The 16,475-nt window shown below is 41.4% G+C and overlaps 1 protein-coding gene and 1 long non-coding RNA gene across 5 annotated transcripts in view; one reads left to right on the forward strand and one right to left on the reverse strand.

Annotated features, from left to right (window-relative positions):
- Positions 1–16,475, forward strand: part of LOC132385270 (uncharacterized) — a 63,841-nt gene that overhangs the window by 17,020 nt on the left and 30,346 nt on the right. Inside the window, exon 1 of one of the 4 annotated variants that reach the window (XR_009509131.1) lies at positions 6,721–6,853. The exons of the other annotated variants lie outside the window; for them this stretch is intronic. This is a non-coding gene — a long non-coding RNA (uncharacterized LOC132385270). Of the gene's footprint in view, positions 1–6,720; positions 6,854–16,475 lie in introns of those variants that run through there. 4 annotated transcript variants of the gene reach the window in all.
- LOC132385268 (uncharacterized) overlaps positions 3,763–16,475 on the reverse strand; it is a 267,698-nt gene continuing 254,985 nt past the window's right edge. Inside the window, exons 38-39 of the mRNA XM_059957293.1 lie at positions 12,610–12,736; positions 3,763–6,876 (exon numbers count right to left, since the gene is read on the reverse strand). Of these exons, the coding sequence (XP_059813276.1) occupies positions 6,676–6,876; positions 12,610–12,736 (328 nt within the window). The 3' untranslated portion in view covers positions 3,763–6,675. The remainder of the gene's footprint in view (positions 6,877–12,609; positions 12,737–16,475) is intronic.

Below are 16,475 nucleotides of genomic sequence, written 5' to 3' on the forward strand. Positions count from 1 at the left end.
TTACTAACCATATGGTCAAATTATGAATTATAAATGTCAATCGTTTAATTGCAGATTGTGTACTGTTTGATATCTCGTGGTACTGATTAGTAACGGGCACATCTCACAGATCCACCCAAACGAGATTTCTTAAGTTTCGCCTGGCCTGGGGCTGTCATCCCCTATATTGGTAAGCCAAACCAAGGGTTACATGTAATTACAGGAATGAATCATCGTGTCCTGTGTTGTTGCAAGAATGCTCCATGATGTTCCTGTGTGGATGTAGGAAAATGAGTCATCATGTTCCTGTGGGATTGCAGGAATCAACAGCTCATGATAGTCTTACTTTTGGCAAAAATACCGCTGCCAAAATAATAAAAGGATGAATTCCTAGGTATGAGGATAAACTACATTCAGCTGTGGGGCATTTGCTTTCAGTAATGAGGTTACCATTAACCACAACTACCTCCAGGTCACCCGAGGCAAGGTCCAGCACCTGTTAGCCTCCCTACTTGGGTTACAGTGAAGCCATGGAATGAAGTTGGTGAATGAAGCAGAAGACAAATTGTGAGTAACACAATCGATGGTTCCTGCTTCTCAAACGCTGAGCATAGGGCACCCATCTTGTAAAGACACTGCATCAGAAGCAAGCAAGGGGAAACTACTTAGTGTATTTCATTCCTAGTACAACCATGGTTAATACATACAATGGCAAGCTCAGAGGAAGAAACAGATGCCTTCTACTTCTCCCTGGACAAAGCACTAGAACAATGCAAATCACACAAAGTCATCATAGTCATGGGCGACTTCAATGCAAAAGTTTGTGAGGGAACAGAAGACCATATTGTTGGAGACTGGGGATTGGGAGAAAGAAACAAAAGAGGAGAAAAGCTTATATCATGGTGTAAAGCAATCAGATGATCACCAAGACTTGATTTAAACAACATCCAAGGAAATTTAAACAACATCCACGGAGAAGCCCAGATGGGAACAGATTCAAAAATTCGATAACTCAATCAAAAGCTACCTTGGAGCAGACTGTGGGAGCGACCACATACCAGTCATTTGCAAAATGAAAATGAAGATGAGAAAATTAAAGAAACCAAAAACTTCAGAGCCACTGGATTATCAAAAACTACAAAACAACCCTCATCTGAAAACAGAATACACAATCAAGGTGAAAAACCATTTTCAATTGCTGCAGGATGAAGGAGGCAAATCTTTCTGACACATAATGGTTGAAGCTGCAAAAGAAACCATCCCACAAAAAGAGCGGAGAAGTAATAAGAAATGGATAACTGAAAATATAATACAATTGAAGCAACAAAAACATCAAACAAAAGCATCAAACCAAGAGACAGTGAAGAATACAAATAACTTGATAAGACAATAAAAAGAAAATGCAGAGAAGCTAGACAGATGGCTAAATGAAAAATGCTCAGATAGATATGCTACAAACCCATAACTCTGGCACAAAGATGATGCACAGTAACATTAAAGAACTAATGGGGAAATTACCTTGCTCAGCAAGTGGATGTATCAAGGCAAAAGACTGCAGCGTAATTATGAGCAAAGAGGAAATCCTAAACAGATGGACAGAATAAATAACCATATAACAATCACAGCAAGGAAACAGGCCATCTCGGCCCTCCTAGTCCGTGCCGAACTCTTAATCTCACCTAGTCCCACCTACCCGCACTCAGCCCATAACCCTCCACTCCTTTCCTGTCCATATAGCTATCCAATTTTACCTCAAATGACACAACTGAACTGGCCTCTACTACTTCTACAGGAAGCTCAATCCACACAGCTATCACTCCCTGAGTAAAGAAATACCCCCTTGTGTTTCCCTTAAACTTCTGCCCCCTAACTCTCAAATCATGTCCTCTAGTTTGAATCTCCCCTACTCTCAATAGAAACAGCCTATTCACGTCAACTCTATCTATTCCTCACAAAATTTTAAATACCTCGATCAAATCCCCCCTCAACCTTCTACGCTCCAATGAATAGAGACCTAACTTGTTCAACCTTTCTCTGTAACTTAAGTGCTGAAACCCAGGTAACATCCTAGTAAATCGTCTCTGCACTCTCTCTAATTTATTGATATCTTTCCTGTAATTCGGTGACCAGAACTGTACACAATATTCCAAATTTGGCCTTACCAATGCCTTGTACAATTTTAACAGTACATCCCAACTTCTGAACTCAATGCTCTGATTTATAAAGGCCAGTGTTCCAAAAGCCTTCTTCACCACCCTATCTGCATGAGACTCCACCTTCAGGGAACTATGCACTGTTATTCCTAGATCTCTCTGTTCCACTGCATTCCTCAATGCCCTACCATTTACCCTGTATGTTCTATTTGGATTATTCCTGCCAAAATGTAGAACCTCACACTTCTCAGCATTAAACTCCATCTGCCAACGTTCAGCCCATTCTTCTAACCGGCATAAATCTCCCTGCAAGCTCTGAAAACCCACCTCATTATCCACAACACCTCCTACCTTAGTATCATCGGTATACTTACTAACCCAATTTACCACCCCATCATCCAGATCATTTATGTATATTACAAACAACATTGGGCCCAAAACAGATCCCCGAGGCACCCCGCTAGTCACCGGCCTCCATCCCGATAAACAATTATCCACCACTACTCTCTGGCATCTCCCATCTAGCCACTGTTGAATCCATTTTATTACTCCAGCATTAATGCCTAATGACTGAACCTTCTTAACTAACCTTCCATGTGGAACTTTGTCAAAGGCCTTGCTGAAGTCCATATAGACAACATCTATTGCCTTACCCTCGTCAACATTCCTCGTAACTTCTTCAAAAAATTCAATAAGGTTTGTCAAACATGACCTTCCACGCACAAATCCATGCTGGCTACTCCTAATCAGATCCTGTCTATCCAGATAATTATAAATACTATCTCTAAGAATACTTTCCATTAATTTACCCACTAATATCAAACTGACAGTTCTATCATTGCTAGGCTTACTTCTAGAACCCTTTTTAAACAATGGAACCACATGAGCAATACGCCAATCCTCCAGCACAATCCCTGTTTCTAATGACATCTGAAAGATCTCCGTCAGAGCTCCTGCTATCTCTACACAAACTTCCCTAAAGGTCCTGGGGAATATCCTGTCAGGACCTGGAGATTTATCCACTTTCAAATTTCTTAAAAGCGCCAGTACTCCCACCTCTTTAATTGTCATAGGTTCCATAACTTCCTTGTTTCCCACACCTTAGACAATTCAATATCCTTCTCCTTAGTGAATACCGAAGAGAAGAAATTGTTCAAAATCTCTCCCATCTCCCTCGGCTCCACACATAGCTGACCACCCTGATTCTCTAAGGGACCAATTTTATCCCTCACTATCCTCTTGCTTTTAATATAACTGTAGAAACCTTTTGGATTTACTGTCACCTTATTTGCCAAACCAACCTCGTATCTTCTTTTAGCTTTTCTAATCTCTTTCTTAAGATTCCTTTAACATTCTTTATACTCCTCGAGCAATTCCTTTACTCCATGCTGCCTATATCTATTGTAGACATCCCTCTTTCTAATATCCCTTGAAAACCTGTTAAAACTTCTAAAAACTGTTAAAACCTGAAAAACTTTTTGAAGACCAAAGAGGAGTGTTATGAACCCCGTAACTGGGTCACTTACCAGCAAAGATGGAAACATCCATTGAAGTCTGATGATACTATTTTTAACAGTATTTATTAGTAAAAATACACAAAAATAATAACATCAAACAAGTCAACAATTTCAGCTATCTTGGCAGCCAAATAACAAGTGATGGCAGGTGCAACACATATCAAATACAGAATAGCCATGGCGAAAGAAAATGAAGATCATATTAACAGACAGAAAGATAAGCATGTATTTCCCCAGCAATGGAAAAGAGACTAGAATCAACTGAAGAAGTTCTCAGAAGAGCCCAAGCAGTTAGATCACTCATACCAAAAATAAGAGAATGACAATTCAGATTCCTAGGACACATCATGCGGAAAGATGAACTAGAAAAACTCATACTCTCTGGAAAGATCGAGAGGAGCAAACCTAGAGGAAGATCTTGGCTTATGTAGATCAAAAGCCTAGCCAGGTGGATACAAATCGAGGAAATAGAAGACATCCAAAGAACAGGGGATAGATTTGTATGGAAAACCATGGTCACCAACATCCGCATCTGATATGGTATCTAGACATCCTAGGGGAGATTCCACGTTTGAGAAGTCTATGTATAAATTAACCAGTTTCATGTATTCAGAGGCAATACATATCAACTATAGAAAGTACAGATTCTGGAATCAAGATGAACTCAGCAGGCTGAGCAGTATTTTTGGAAGCAGAAGTTGTCGTTTGATGTTTTGGATTGAGAACCTGTATCAGGTCTTGTCGAACTGATACATGGTGAGGAACTCCCTAATCATTGTCTGTTCTCCAGAGGTTCTGGAGAGTTCATCAGATAATGCAAATCTAATCCAGTCATGGTAGTATAGTGGTTAGCACAGTGTTTTACAGTACCAGCAACCAGGGTTCAATTCACGCCACTACCTGTGAGGAGTTTGTACGTCCTCCGGGTTCCTCCCACATTCCAATGACCTACCAGATGGTCATTTTAAATTGTCCTGTTCAGTTAGGATTAAATTCGGGGCTTACTGTGTAGAGTGACTCAATATCAATCAATAAAACAACCAAAGTAGTTGGGATAAAATAATGATTTACCAAATTAATTTATTTATATAGTGATAGTGTGGAACAGGCCCTACCAGCCCAAACAAGCCCTGCCCAGCAAACCACCTACTTAACTCCAGAATAGTCACGGGACAATTTACAATAGCCAAGTAACCTTCATCCTGGAATAAAACCCAGACACTCATGGGGAAGACATACAAACTCTTCATAGTTGACGTCAGCGCTGAACTCTGAATTTTGACGCCCCAAGCTGTAATAGCACTACGCTATTGTGGAGTCCTTTGATTAACAAAGTAAACATTTTAGCCATCCAGGGAAATGCCAGTAGGAACAACAGTGTGATGGTCATTACAGCTCGGGGCACCAGAGTTCACCATCCAGGGAATTGCCAGCTAAGAAACTCTGCATTCATTTATTTATTTAGCGATACTGTGCAGAGTTGGTCCTTAGAGCAACACTGCTCCAGCAACCCAATTCATGGAAGAAGTTATAATGACCAATTAATCTAGCTGGTAGATCTTTGGACAGTGTTTGGAAACCGGTGGACCCGGAGAAATCAAGCATTCCACGGGGAGGATGTACAGAGACTCCTTATCGAATAGAACTCCAAACTCCGGAATGCCCCGAGCTTTGCACTAACCAATTTAATGTCTGGCCTGTGAATTATCATTTCATTCTGTAATCAGGACCGATAGCCACCACTCTGTTATCAAAATGTAGCTTTACTGGTAATCCTGTCAGCTGAGAAAGTAAAAGCTGTATCAGGTTGATACTCGAGTAGATCAGCTTTGATTGGTCTCCTGTGACGAGCAGTGTTTAATAAATCACCTATTATTACAAACTCCAACTCCGTGAGGCTTTGCACCATCAGCCAGTTACAACAGTTGTGTCATCAGGGTCAGTAAGTAGTTCATCACAGGAATGTGGCTGAATGTGCCAGACAGCTTACAGCTTACCATCATGGAGAGGGATGTGAAGAAGGGAGAACTCTTATCTGCTTTTATGTAATGAACATCTTGAGGTTGTGGCATTTTAATTGAAGGAAAAATCAACAGCTTTTGCAGTCCATATTGTACTTGAATGATTCTGATGTCAGAACTGTGGACAATTTATAGATCTGATCACAAGTTTGTAAAATTAAGTTTGGGAAATAAATATTTGGAATCATATATATTGCTTTCACATATGTTGTTCCAAAATAAACTTAAAACCATCTATCAGCCTGCCAAAACACTCCCGTGTCAGTGAGTCCTGAAGAAATGCCTTTGATATGAAACATTAACTCTTGCTTCTTTACCCACAGATCCTGTATGACCTGCTGAGTACTTCCACATGCTGAGCAAGAGGAAAATGAATCCATGTTGCTTGGCCATCCAGGGAAGCACTATCCTCCATTCCATCCAATCCCGATTCATTCCCGAAGCACTCAGACATGTTCTTGGATTCAAGAGCATTTTTAAAACACTGATGAATGAAGTTCACTGCAGGGACACCCCAAAGGCTTTGGGGATGAACTAGGAATCAATACTTTGGCATCAACAACAAATATAACAGGATTTACAGAAGACAACAGTTTAATTAACAATTCAAAGGCAGTTAGCACCACACTTAACAGCAAATCAACACTAAATTAGCATTATCAATATACAGGCAGAAAACCCAGAGCAACACACACAAAATGCTGGAGGAACTCAGCAGGTCAGGCAGTATCTATGTAAATGAGTAAACATTTGACATTTCCAGCTGAGACCCTTCATGAACCTGATGAGAGGTCTCAGCCTGAAACGTCAACTGTTAATTCCTCTTCACAGACGCTGCCCGATCTGCTGAGTTTCTCCAGCATCTTCTGTGTGTTGCTCTGGGAAAAGCTCTATAGGTTGTGTTCAGCAACACTGATAATGTAAGTGAAAAAACATTGCATGTCAGACAGCTACGTTGACATAGGCTTAGAAAATTATAACTGTTGTGAATTTGTTTCCTTGGTTCTACATGTGATCGAAGCAGCCTTCCATCTCCAACAAATCTCCAAGAGGTAATGACTCATTTGCACCCACTGGTGCAAGGCCACTAAACCCACTGAGTGGCGTGGCTGACTGATCAGAATGCAGAGTGTGATGGCCAGGGAAGAAAGGGTTTTCGTAACTCATCGGCGCAAATGATAAGGTATCTGTTGAAGATGCATATACCTGAAAGAAAAAATGCAAAAGTTAGTTCATTTTGTTTACAATTTTAAATGTACCCCACAACAATACTGCCAGACAATGTTGGCTAACACGTAACTTTAATGCAACTTTAAAGCTACCTTTTAAAGTTGCTTCATTGCAAGTTACTACTCCAACATTCAAAGTAAATTTAACATCAAAGTACATATATGTCACCATACACAAACTTCAAATTCATTTTCTTGCGGGCATGCACAGTACAACAAGGAAACAGAGAAAAATAAATAAATATTGAGAGCAGGAGATGAACAGTCGGTGAAAGTGAGTCCAATGATTGTGGGAAAAGGTCTGTGTTGGGGCAAGTTATCCCCTTTGGTTCAAGTCCTGATGACTGAGGGGTAATAACTTCCTGAACCTAGTGGTATGGGAACTGAAACTCCTATACCCCCTTTTTTGATGGTTGAGGGGTAATAACTGTTCCTGAACCTGGTGGTGTAGGTCCTGATGATCCTGTACCTCCTTCCTGATGATTGAAGGGTAATGACTGTTCCTGAACCTGGTGGTGTGGGTCCTGATGATCCTGTACCTTCTTCCTGATGGTTGAGGGGTAATAACTGTTCCTGAATCTGGTGGTGTGAGTCCTATTCATGCCATCAGGTTGGAGGCTATCCAGACGGAATTTAAGGTCCTCCAACCTGAGTGTGGCCTCATCGTGACAGTAAGGGAGGCCACGGATTGACATAGTGGAATGGGGATGGGAAGTGGAATTAAAATGGACGGCCACTGGAAGATCCCATTTCTTCTGGCAGACTGAGCTTAGACGTTCAGCAATGCGGTCTCCCAATCTATGTCGGGTCTTACAGGAGGCCACACCAGGAGCACCAGACACAGTAAATGACCCCAACAGACTCACAAGTGAAGTGTCACCTCACCTAGAAGGACTGTTTGGGGCCCTGGATGGTAGTGAGGGAGGTGGTGTAGGGGCAGGTGTAGCACTTGTTCCACCTGCAAGGCTAAGTGCCAGGAGAGAGATCAGTGGGGAGTGACGAATGGACAAGGAAGTTGTGTAGGGAGTGACTAATGGTAGCTCCCTTTAACTAATTATGTGACTTCTAAAACCAAAGTGATGATTTGGTGTGTCATATTAAAGGGGATACTTAAGCAATTAATTATTTTGCGTTTTATATTTGTAATTCATTTAGATCATGTTGTACTGATCTGTTTTCATGCTGACATGAAAAAGCCAAATTAAATTAACTGTGATTCAATGTTGTAAAACAATAAAACATGAAAGCTTCTGAGGGAGGGGAGGGGTGGAGAATACTTTTTATAAGCACTGTACTTTTATCTATTAAACAGTAGGTTATTCCTCTCTCTCTCTCTCTCTGAATGCTATTCAGAAACTAACAACATTGAAAATATAGGGATAAGAGCTCAAAAAATCTCTAAATTCACCATGACAGCTGCAGAATTCCTTACCAGGAGAAAGCTGACCTATAATATTCAACTCTAAATTGCTGAGTTATTACACAATGCCCGGATTGATAAAGAAGATTAAGAACGAAGATGAGCTTTATTTGTCACATGCACAATGAAATGTGCCTTTTGTATCAAGCTTGGGGATAGTTGCTGGGGGCTGCAACTGACACGTGGGGGTGACACGTTTCCAGGGCCAATACAACATGCTCACAACTCACTGACCCTAACCGTAGTTCTTTTGGAATGTGGGAGCAAACTGGAGCAGCCAGAGGAAATCTACACAGCCATGGGGAAGAACATACAAACTCCTCAAAGGCAGTGGTGGAAATTGAATTGCGACTGCTGGTTATCACTGGTGCCGCCCTTATTGGAGGCTTTCACTAGAAAAAATGCTATAAAATAATCAGGCTTCTAGAATTAAAATGCTCAGAGCAATTACAGTATGAGCAATATATTTATACTTTCATCTATTAGTCGGCTGTTCCTCTCACCCTTCTGTTTAGAAACTTACATTGAATATGTACTGTAGGCATAAAAACCTGAAAAAATCTCTACATAGGTTGAGTGAACTCGGCCTTTTCTCCTTGGAGTGAAGGAGGATGAGAGGTGACCTGATAGAGGTGTACAAGATGATGAGATTGTGTGGATAGTCAGAGGCTTTTTCCCAGGGCTGAAATGGTTGCCACAAGAGGACACAGGTTTAAGGTACTGGGGAGTAGGTACAGATGGCAGGGGTAAGTTTTTTACCCAGAGAGTGGTGAGTGCGTGGAATGGGCTGCCAGCAACAGTGGTGGAGACGGATACGATAGGGTCTTTTAAGAGACTTTTAGATAGGTACATGGAGCTTAGTAAAATGGAGGACTATGGGTAAGCCTAGTAATTTCTAAGGTAGGGACATGTTCGGCACAACTTTGTAGGCCAAAGTGCCTGTATTGTGCTGTAGGTTTTCTATGTTTCTATTCAATCTGAGGGCCTCAGAATTCATCATCAGGAAACTGCCCACTTCTATTAAGTTCAACTCAGAAACTTTACTGAGCAATGCCTGGACTTTTATTCTACATTATGAAATCAATGGTGAAATTTGAGAAACTTTTCAGTAGAATGTCACACTGGTGTTCTGTAGCTATCACAGAATGGGTGGATCTGACCTGTAAATACCTTTAGCAGGGATCCAACCAACATGCTGTTCTACTCAAAGGCTTTAAACAGACTTCCTAATCAAAGTGAGGGAAATTAATAGACAATAGGTGCAGAAGTAGACCATTCGGCCCTTTGAGCCATTTTGAGATCATGGCTGATCATCTACTATCAATACCCGGTTCCTGCCTTGTCCCCATATCCCTTGATCCCCTATCCATAAGATACCTATCTAGCTCCTTCTTGAAAGCATTCACAGAATTGGCCTCCACTACCTTCCGAGGCAGTGCATTCCAGACCCCCACAACTCTCTGGGAGAAGAAGTTTTTCCTTAACTCTGTCCTAAATGACCTACCCCTTATTCTCAAACCATGCCCTCTGGTACTGGACTCCCCCAGCAGCTGGAACATATTTCCTGCCTCTATCTTGTCCAATTCCTTAATAATCTTATATGTTTCAATCAGATCCCCTCTCAATCTCCTTAATTCCAGTGTGTACAAGCCCAGTCTCTCTAAGCTCTCTGCGTAAGACAGTCCAGACATCCCAGGAATTAACCTCGTGAATCTACGCTGCACTTCCTCTACAGCCAGGATGTCCTTCTTTAACCCTGGAGACCAAAACTGTACACAATACTCCAGGTGTGGTCTCGCCAGGGCCCTGTACAAATGCAAGAGGATTTCCTTGCTCTTGTACTCAATTCCCCTTTGTAATAAAGGCAAACATTCCATTAGCCTTCTTCACTGCTTGCTGCACTTGCTCATTCACCTTCAGTGACTGATGAACAAGGACTCGTAGATCTCTTTGTATTTCTCCCTTACCCAACTCTACACCGTTCAGATAATAATCTGCCTTCCTGTTCTTACTCCCAAAGTGGATAACCTCACACTTATTCACATTAAACGTCATCTGCCACGTATCTGCCCACTCACCCAGCCTATCCAAGTCACCCTGAATTCTCCTAACATCCTCATCACGTCACACTGCCACCCAGCTTAGTATCATCAGCAAATTTGCTGATGTTATTCTCAGTGCCTTCATCTAAATCGTTGACGTAAATTGTAAACAGCTGTGGTCCCAATACCGAGCCCTGTGGCACCCCACTAGTCACCACCTGCCATTCCGAGAAACACCCATTCACCGCTACCCTTTGCTTTCTATCTGCCAACCAGTTTTCTATCCATGTCAATGTCTTCTCCCCGATGCCCTGAGCTCTGATTTTACCCACCAATCTCCTATGTGGGACCTTATCAAATGCCTTCTGAAAATCGAGGTACACTACATCCACTGGAACTCCCCCGTCTAACTTCCTGGTTACATCCTCGAAAAACTCCAACAGATTAGTCAAGCATGATTTACCCTTGGTAACTCCATGCTGGCTCGGCCCAATCCTATCACTGCTATCTAGATATGCCGCTATTTCATCCTTAATAATGGACTCTAGCATCTTCCCCACCACCGATGTCAGGCTGACAGGTCGTTAGTTCTCTGTTTTCTCCCTCCCTCCTTTCTTAAAAAGTGGGATAACATTAGCCATTCTCCAATCCTCAGGAACTGATCCTGAATCTAAGGAACATTGCAAAATGATTACCAATGCATCCGCAATTTCCAGGGCCAGCTCCTTTAGTACCCTAGGATGCAAACCATCTGGACCTGGGGATTTGTCAGCCTTCAGTCCCATCAGTCTTCTCATCACCATTTCCTTCTTAATGTCAATCTGTTTGACTTCCTCTGTTACCCTATGTCCTTGGCCCGTCCATACATCTGGGAGATTGATTGTGTCTTCCTTAGTGAAAACAGTTCTAAAGTACTCATTAAATTCTTCTGCCATTTCTCTGTTTCCCATAACAATTTCACCCAATTCATTCTTCAAGGGCCCAACATTGTTCTTAACTATCTTCTTTCAATTCACATACCTAAAAAAAGCTTTTGCTATCCTCCTTTATATTCCTGGCTAGCTTGCGTTCGTACCTCTTTTATTTCTCCCCGTATTGCCTTTTTAGTTAAGTTCTGTTGTTCCTTAAAAACTTCCCAATCATCTGTCCTCCCACTCACCTTAGCTCTGTCATATTTCCTTTTTTTTTAATGATATGCAATCTCTGACTTCATTTGTCAACTACTGTGGCCCCTTTCCCCCCTTTGAATCCTTCCTTCTCTGGGGGATGAACTGATTTCGCACCTTGTGCATTATTCCCAAGAATACCTGCCATTGCTGTTCCACTGTCTTTTCTGCTAGGCTATCCGTCCAGTCAACTTTGGCCAGCTCCTCCCTCATGGCTCCATAGTTTCCCCTGTTCAACTGCAACACTGACACCTCCGAGCTGCCCTTATCCTTCTCAAATTGCAGATAAAAACTTATCATATAATGATCACTACCTCCAAATGGCTCCTTTACTGCAAGATCGCTTATCAAATCCTGTTCATTACATAACACTAAATCCAGAACAGTCTTGTCCCTGGTCGGCTCTTGTACAAGCTGTTCCAAGAATGCATCCCTTAGGCACTCTACAAACTCCCTATCCTGGGGTTCAGCACCAACCTGATTCTCCCAGTTCACCTGCATGTTGAAATCCCCCATAACTACTGTGACATTACCTTTGCCACATGCCAATGTTAACTCCCTATTCAACTTGCATCCAATATCCATGCTACTGTTTGGGGGCCTGTAGACAACACCCATTAGGGTCTTTTTGCCCTTACTGTTCCTCAGTTCTATCCACACAGACTCTACTTCTCCTGATCCTATGTCCCCCCTTGCAAAGGACTGAATCTCATTCCTCACCAACAGGGCCACCCCACCCCCTCTGCCCACATTTCTGTCCCTATGATAGCATGTATACCCTTGTACATTCATTTCTGCTGCAATGGAGAAGATATAACATATAATAAAAAATTAAATTAGTAATGCAAACAGAGATGAAAAATAGTGAGGTAGTGCTTGTTGGCTCATTGTTCACTCTGAAATGCCGTTGCATTTGTACATTAATAGCAAATAAGATTTAAAAGTCACAGACAAAAGTGATTAAGTGACCAAATAATTCAAAGGGAAAAGGAAGCAGCATCTAAACCAGAAGATAAATATTTTGAAAATGTCAGATAATTTTATTCTATCATTAAAATTATATGATGTGCAGTAAAGCTTACCATGTCTGGATGGGTACCCTGGTGAACATGATAGGAGACTTGTCTCACCAGCTCGTCAATAGACAGATTTGAAAGAGTGCCACCATTTTCGTCTTTCACTTTATTAATCAAAGAGTGCAAACTTGTTCTGTAACAATAAAAGAGATCGAACTAATCCAATTGCAGCCCAACAAAATGCTCTAGCAATTTAAAAAATTACCATAAGCACAATGGGATAATTTATAGATATCAGCTTTATTTGTCACGCGTACATCTAAACATACAGTGAAATACATCTTTGTGTTTTGCATTCAGAATATACGGGGGGGGGGAGTCTGTAAGTGTCGGCACACTTCCGGGGTACCCACAAGTTGCCAACCCTAACTTGTACATTTTTGGAATGTGGGAGGGAACCGGAGTACCCAGAAAAACCTATGCGGTCAAGGGGAGAACATACAAGCTCCTTACATTCAGGGATGGGAATTGAGGCCTAATCAGTGATTGCTGGCATTATAAAGGGATTGTACTAACCACTACCCTGAGCACTGAGTATTCTGCATGGTAAATAAATCGACGCACCATCCTGGAAGGCACTACATTCCTTTGGTTTCCATCATTCCTGAACTTAGCCATGTCCCAAACAGCAATTCTGTACTTCTGTTTAGTTCTTAGAGAAATTAAAAATCCATTTGTAAGCAATCGCTAAAGTTACTATCAATTAATAACAAATGAACTTCACTGAACTATACTGAGAAGATGGCACTGGCTATAGGTGGACATGCTTACTTCTCGCTGTTGCCATCAGATCAGGGAGAAGGTACAGGAGCCTAAGGTCCAACACATCAGGTACAAGAACAGTTATGACCCCTCAACCATCAGGGAGGCACAATAGCGCCGTGGTCAGCACAACGCTTTAGTACCAGCTGCCTCGCTGCCTGTAAGGAGCTTGTCATTCTCCCTGTGACCATATTGGTTTCGTCCAGGTGCTCTGGTTTTCTCCCACAGTCCAAAAACATATGGGTTGGATGGCTAATTGGTCATTGGAAACTGCCCTGTGATTAGCCTTGGATTAAATCAGGGATGCTGGGCAGCATAGAACCATAGAACATTACAGCACAGAAACAGGCCTTTTGGCCCTTCTTGGCTGTGCCAAATCATTTTTCTGCCTAGTCCCACTGACCTGCACCTGGCCCATATCCTTCCATACCCATCTCATCCATAAACCTGTTCAAGATTTTCTTAATTGTTAAAAGTGAGCCCGCATTTACCAGGCATCTCATTCCACACCCACCACTCTCTGTGTGAAGAAACCCCACCCCATGTTCCCTTTAAACTTTTTCCCCTTCACCCTTAACCCATGACCTCTGGTTTTGTTCTCCCCTAGCCTCAGTGGAAAAAGCCTGCTTGCATTCACTCTATCTATACCCATCATAATTTTATACACCTCTATCAAGTCTCCCCTCATTCTTCTACACTCCAGGGAATAAAGTCCTAACCTATTCAACCTTTCTCTGTATCTCAGTTTCTCAAGTCCCGGCAACGTCCTTGTAAACCTTCTGTGCACCCTTTCAACCTTATTAATATCCTTCCTGTAATTCGGTGACCAAAACTGCACACAATACTCCAAATTCAGCCTCACCAATCTCTAATACAACCTCACCATAACATTCCAACTCCTATACTCAATACTTTGATTTATAAATGTACCAAAAGCTCTCTATACAACCCTATCTACCTGTGATGCCACTTTTAGGGAATTTTGCATCTGTACTCCCAGATCCCTCTGTTCTACTGCACTCCTCAGTGCCCTACCATTTACCTTGTATGTTCTACCTTGGTTTTTCCTTCCAAAGTGCAATACCTCACACTTGTCTGTATTAAACCCCATCTGCCATTTCTCAGACCATTTTTTCAGCTGGTCCAGATCCCTCTGCAAGCTTTGAAAACCTTCCTCACTGTCCACTACACCTCCAATCTTTGTATAATAAACTTTTTAAATTGAGTTTTCAAATAATTACAGAAATAAAAGAAAATATATGAAAAAAATATATATACCCTACCCCCCCTCCCCCCCTAACATCCCTATATAAAAAAGAAAGAAAGAAAGAGTGCCTGGATATCGGAAGATCCCCACATGCTCCAAGGAGTTCGTAATAACTTTAGTATATATATTTATTTCTTTCCCCAAATAACCAATTATTTCATCTTCGGAGCACCTATATATTTAATCCTGTCTTTGGTAAATAAGGGTGCCAAATTTTCAAAAATGTTTCATACTTATCTCTTAAATTGTAAGTAATTTTTTCAAGTGGAATACAGCCATAAATTTCCTTCTTCCAACGATCTATACTTAAGTATGTATCCAATTTCCAAGTAACTGCAATAGCCTTTTTGGCTACTGCCAATGCAATTTTTATAAGTTCTTTCTGATATTTATTCAATTTGGGTTTCGGTTTTATCCCTTCAATATCGCCTAGTAAAAATAATATTGGATTATGTGGAAGTTGTGCTCCAATAATTTGTTCCAATAAAACTCTTAAATTTGTCCAAAAAAGTTGAATTTTAGAACAAGACCAAGTAGAGTGTAAAAAAGTACCGATTTCTTGGTTACATTGGAAACACTGATCGGATAAATTTGGGTTTAACTTATTTATTTTTTGTGGTGTAATATATAATTGATGTAAATAATTATATTGCACTAATCTTAACCGGACATTTGTTTTTATTATATTTGTCATATTATCAAGACATAGTCTTGACCAATTTGTTTCTTCAATTTTAATATTCAAGTCACTTTCCCATTTTTGTCTTGACTTATGGACTCCTTGTTTGCCTATTTTTGAATCAAGTTATACCACCTCCAATCTTTGTATCATCAGCAAATTTGCTGATCCAATTTATCACATTATCATCCAGATCATTGATATAGATGATAAATAACAATGGACCCAGCACTGATCCCTGTGGCACACCATTAGTCACAGGCCTCCACTCAGAGTAGCAATCCTCCACTACCACTCTCTGCCTTCTCCCATTGAGCCAATGTCTAATCCAATTTACTACCTCACCATGTATACCTAGCAACTGAATCTTCCTAACTAACCTCCCATGCAGGACCTTGTCAAAGGCCTTACTGAAGTCCGTGTAGACAACATCCACTGCCTTCCCTTCATCCACTTTCCTGGTAACATGCTCGAAAAACTCTAATAGATTTGTTAAACATGACCTACCATGCACAAAGCTGTGTTGACTCTCCCTAATAAGTCCTTGACAATAGACAATAGGTGCAGAAGTAGACCATTTGGCCCCTCGAGTCTGCACCGCCATTCTGAGATCATGGCTGATCATTCACTATCAATACCCAGTCCCTGCCTTGTCCCCATATCCCTTGATTCCCCTATCCATCAGATATCTGTCTAGCTCCTTCTTGAAAGCATCCAGAGAATTGGCCTCCACCGTCTTCCGAGGCAGTGCATTCCACACCTCCACAACTCTCTGGGAGAAGAAGTTTTTCCTCAACTTTGTTTTAAATAACTAACCTCTTATTCTCAATCCATGCCCTCTGGTACTGGACTCTCCCAACATCTGGAACATATTTCCTGCCTCAATCCTATCAAATCCTTTAATTATCTTAAACGTTTCAATCAGATCCCCTCTCAATCTCCTCAATTCCAGTGTGTACAAGCCCAATCCCTCCAATCTCTCTGCGTAAGACAGCCCTGCCATCCCAGGAATCAACCTAGTGAATCTACGCTGCACTTCCTCAATTGCCAGAATGTCCTTCCTTAAACCTGGAGACCAAAACTGTACACAATATTCCAGGTGTGGTCTCACCAGGGTCCTGTACAAATGCAAAAGGACATCCTTGCTCTTGTACTTAATTCCCC

This window comes from Hypanus sabinus, chromosome X2, assembly GCF_030144855.1.
Source record: "Hypanus sabinus isolate sHypSab1 chromosome X2, sHypSab1.hap1, whole genome shotgun sequence".
NCBI lineage: Eukaryota > Metazoa > Chordata > Chondrichthyes > Myliobatiformes > Dasyatidae > Hypanus > Hypanus sabinus.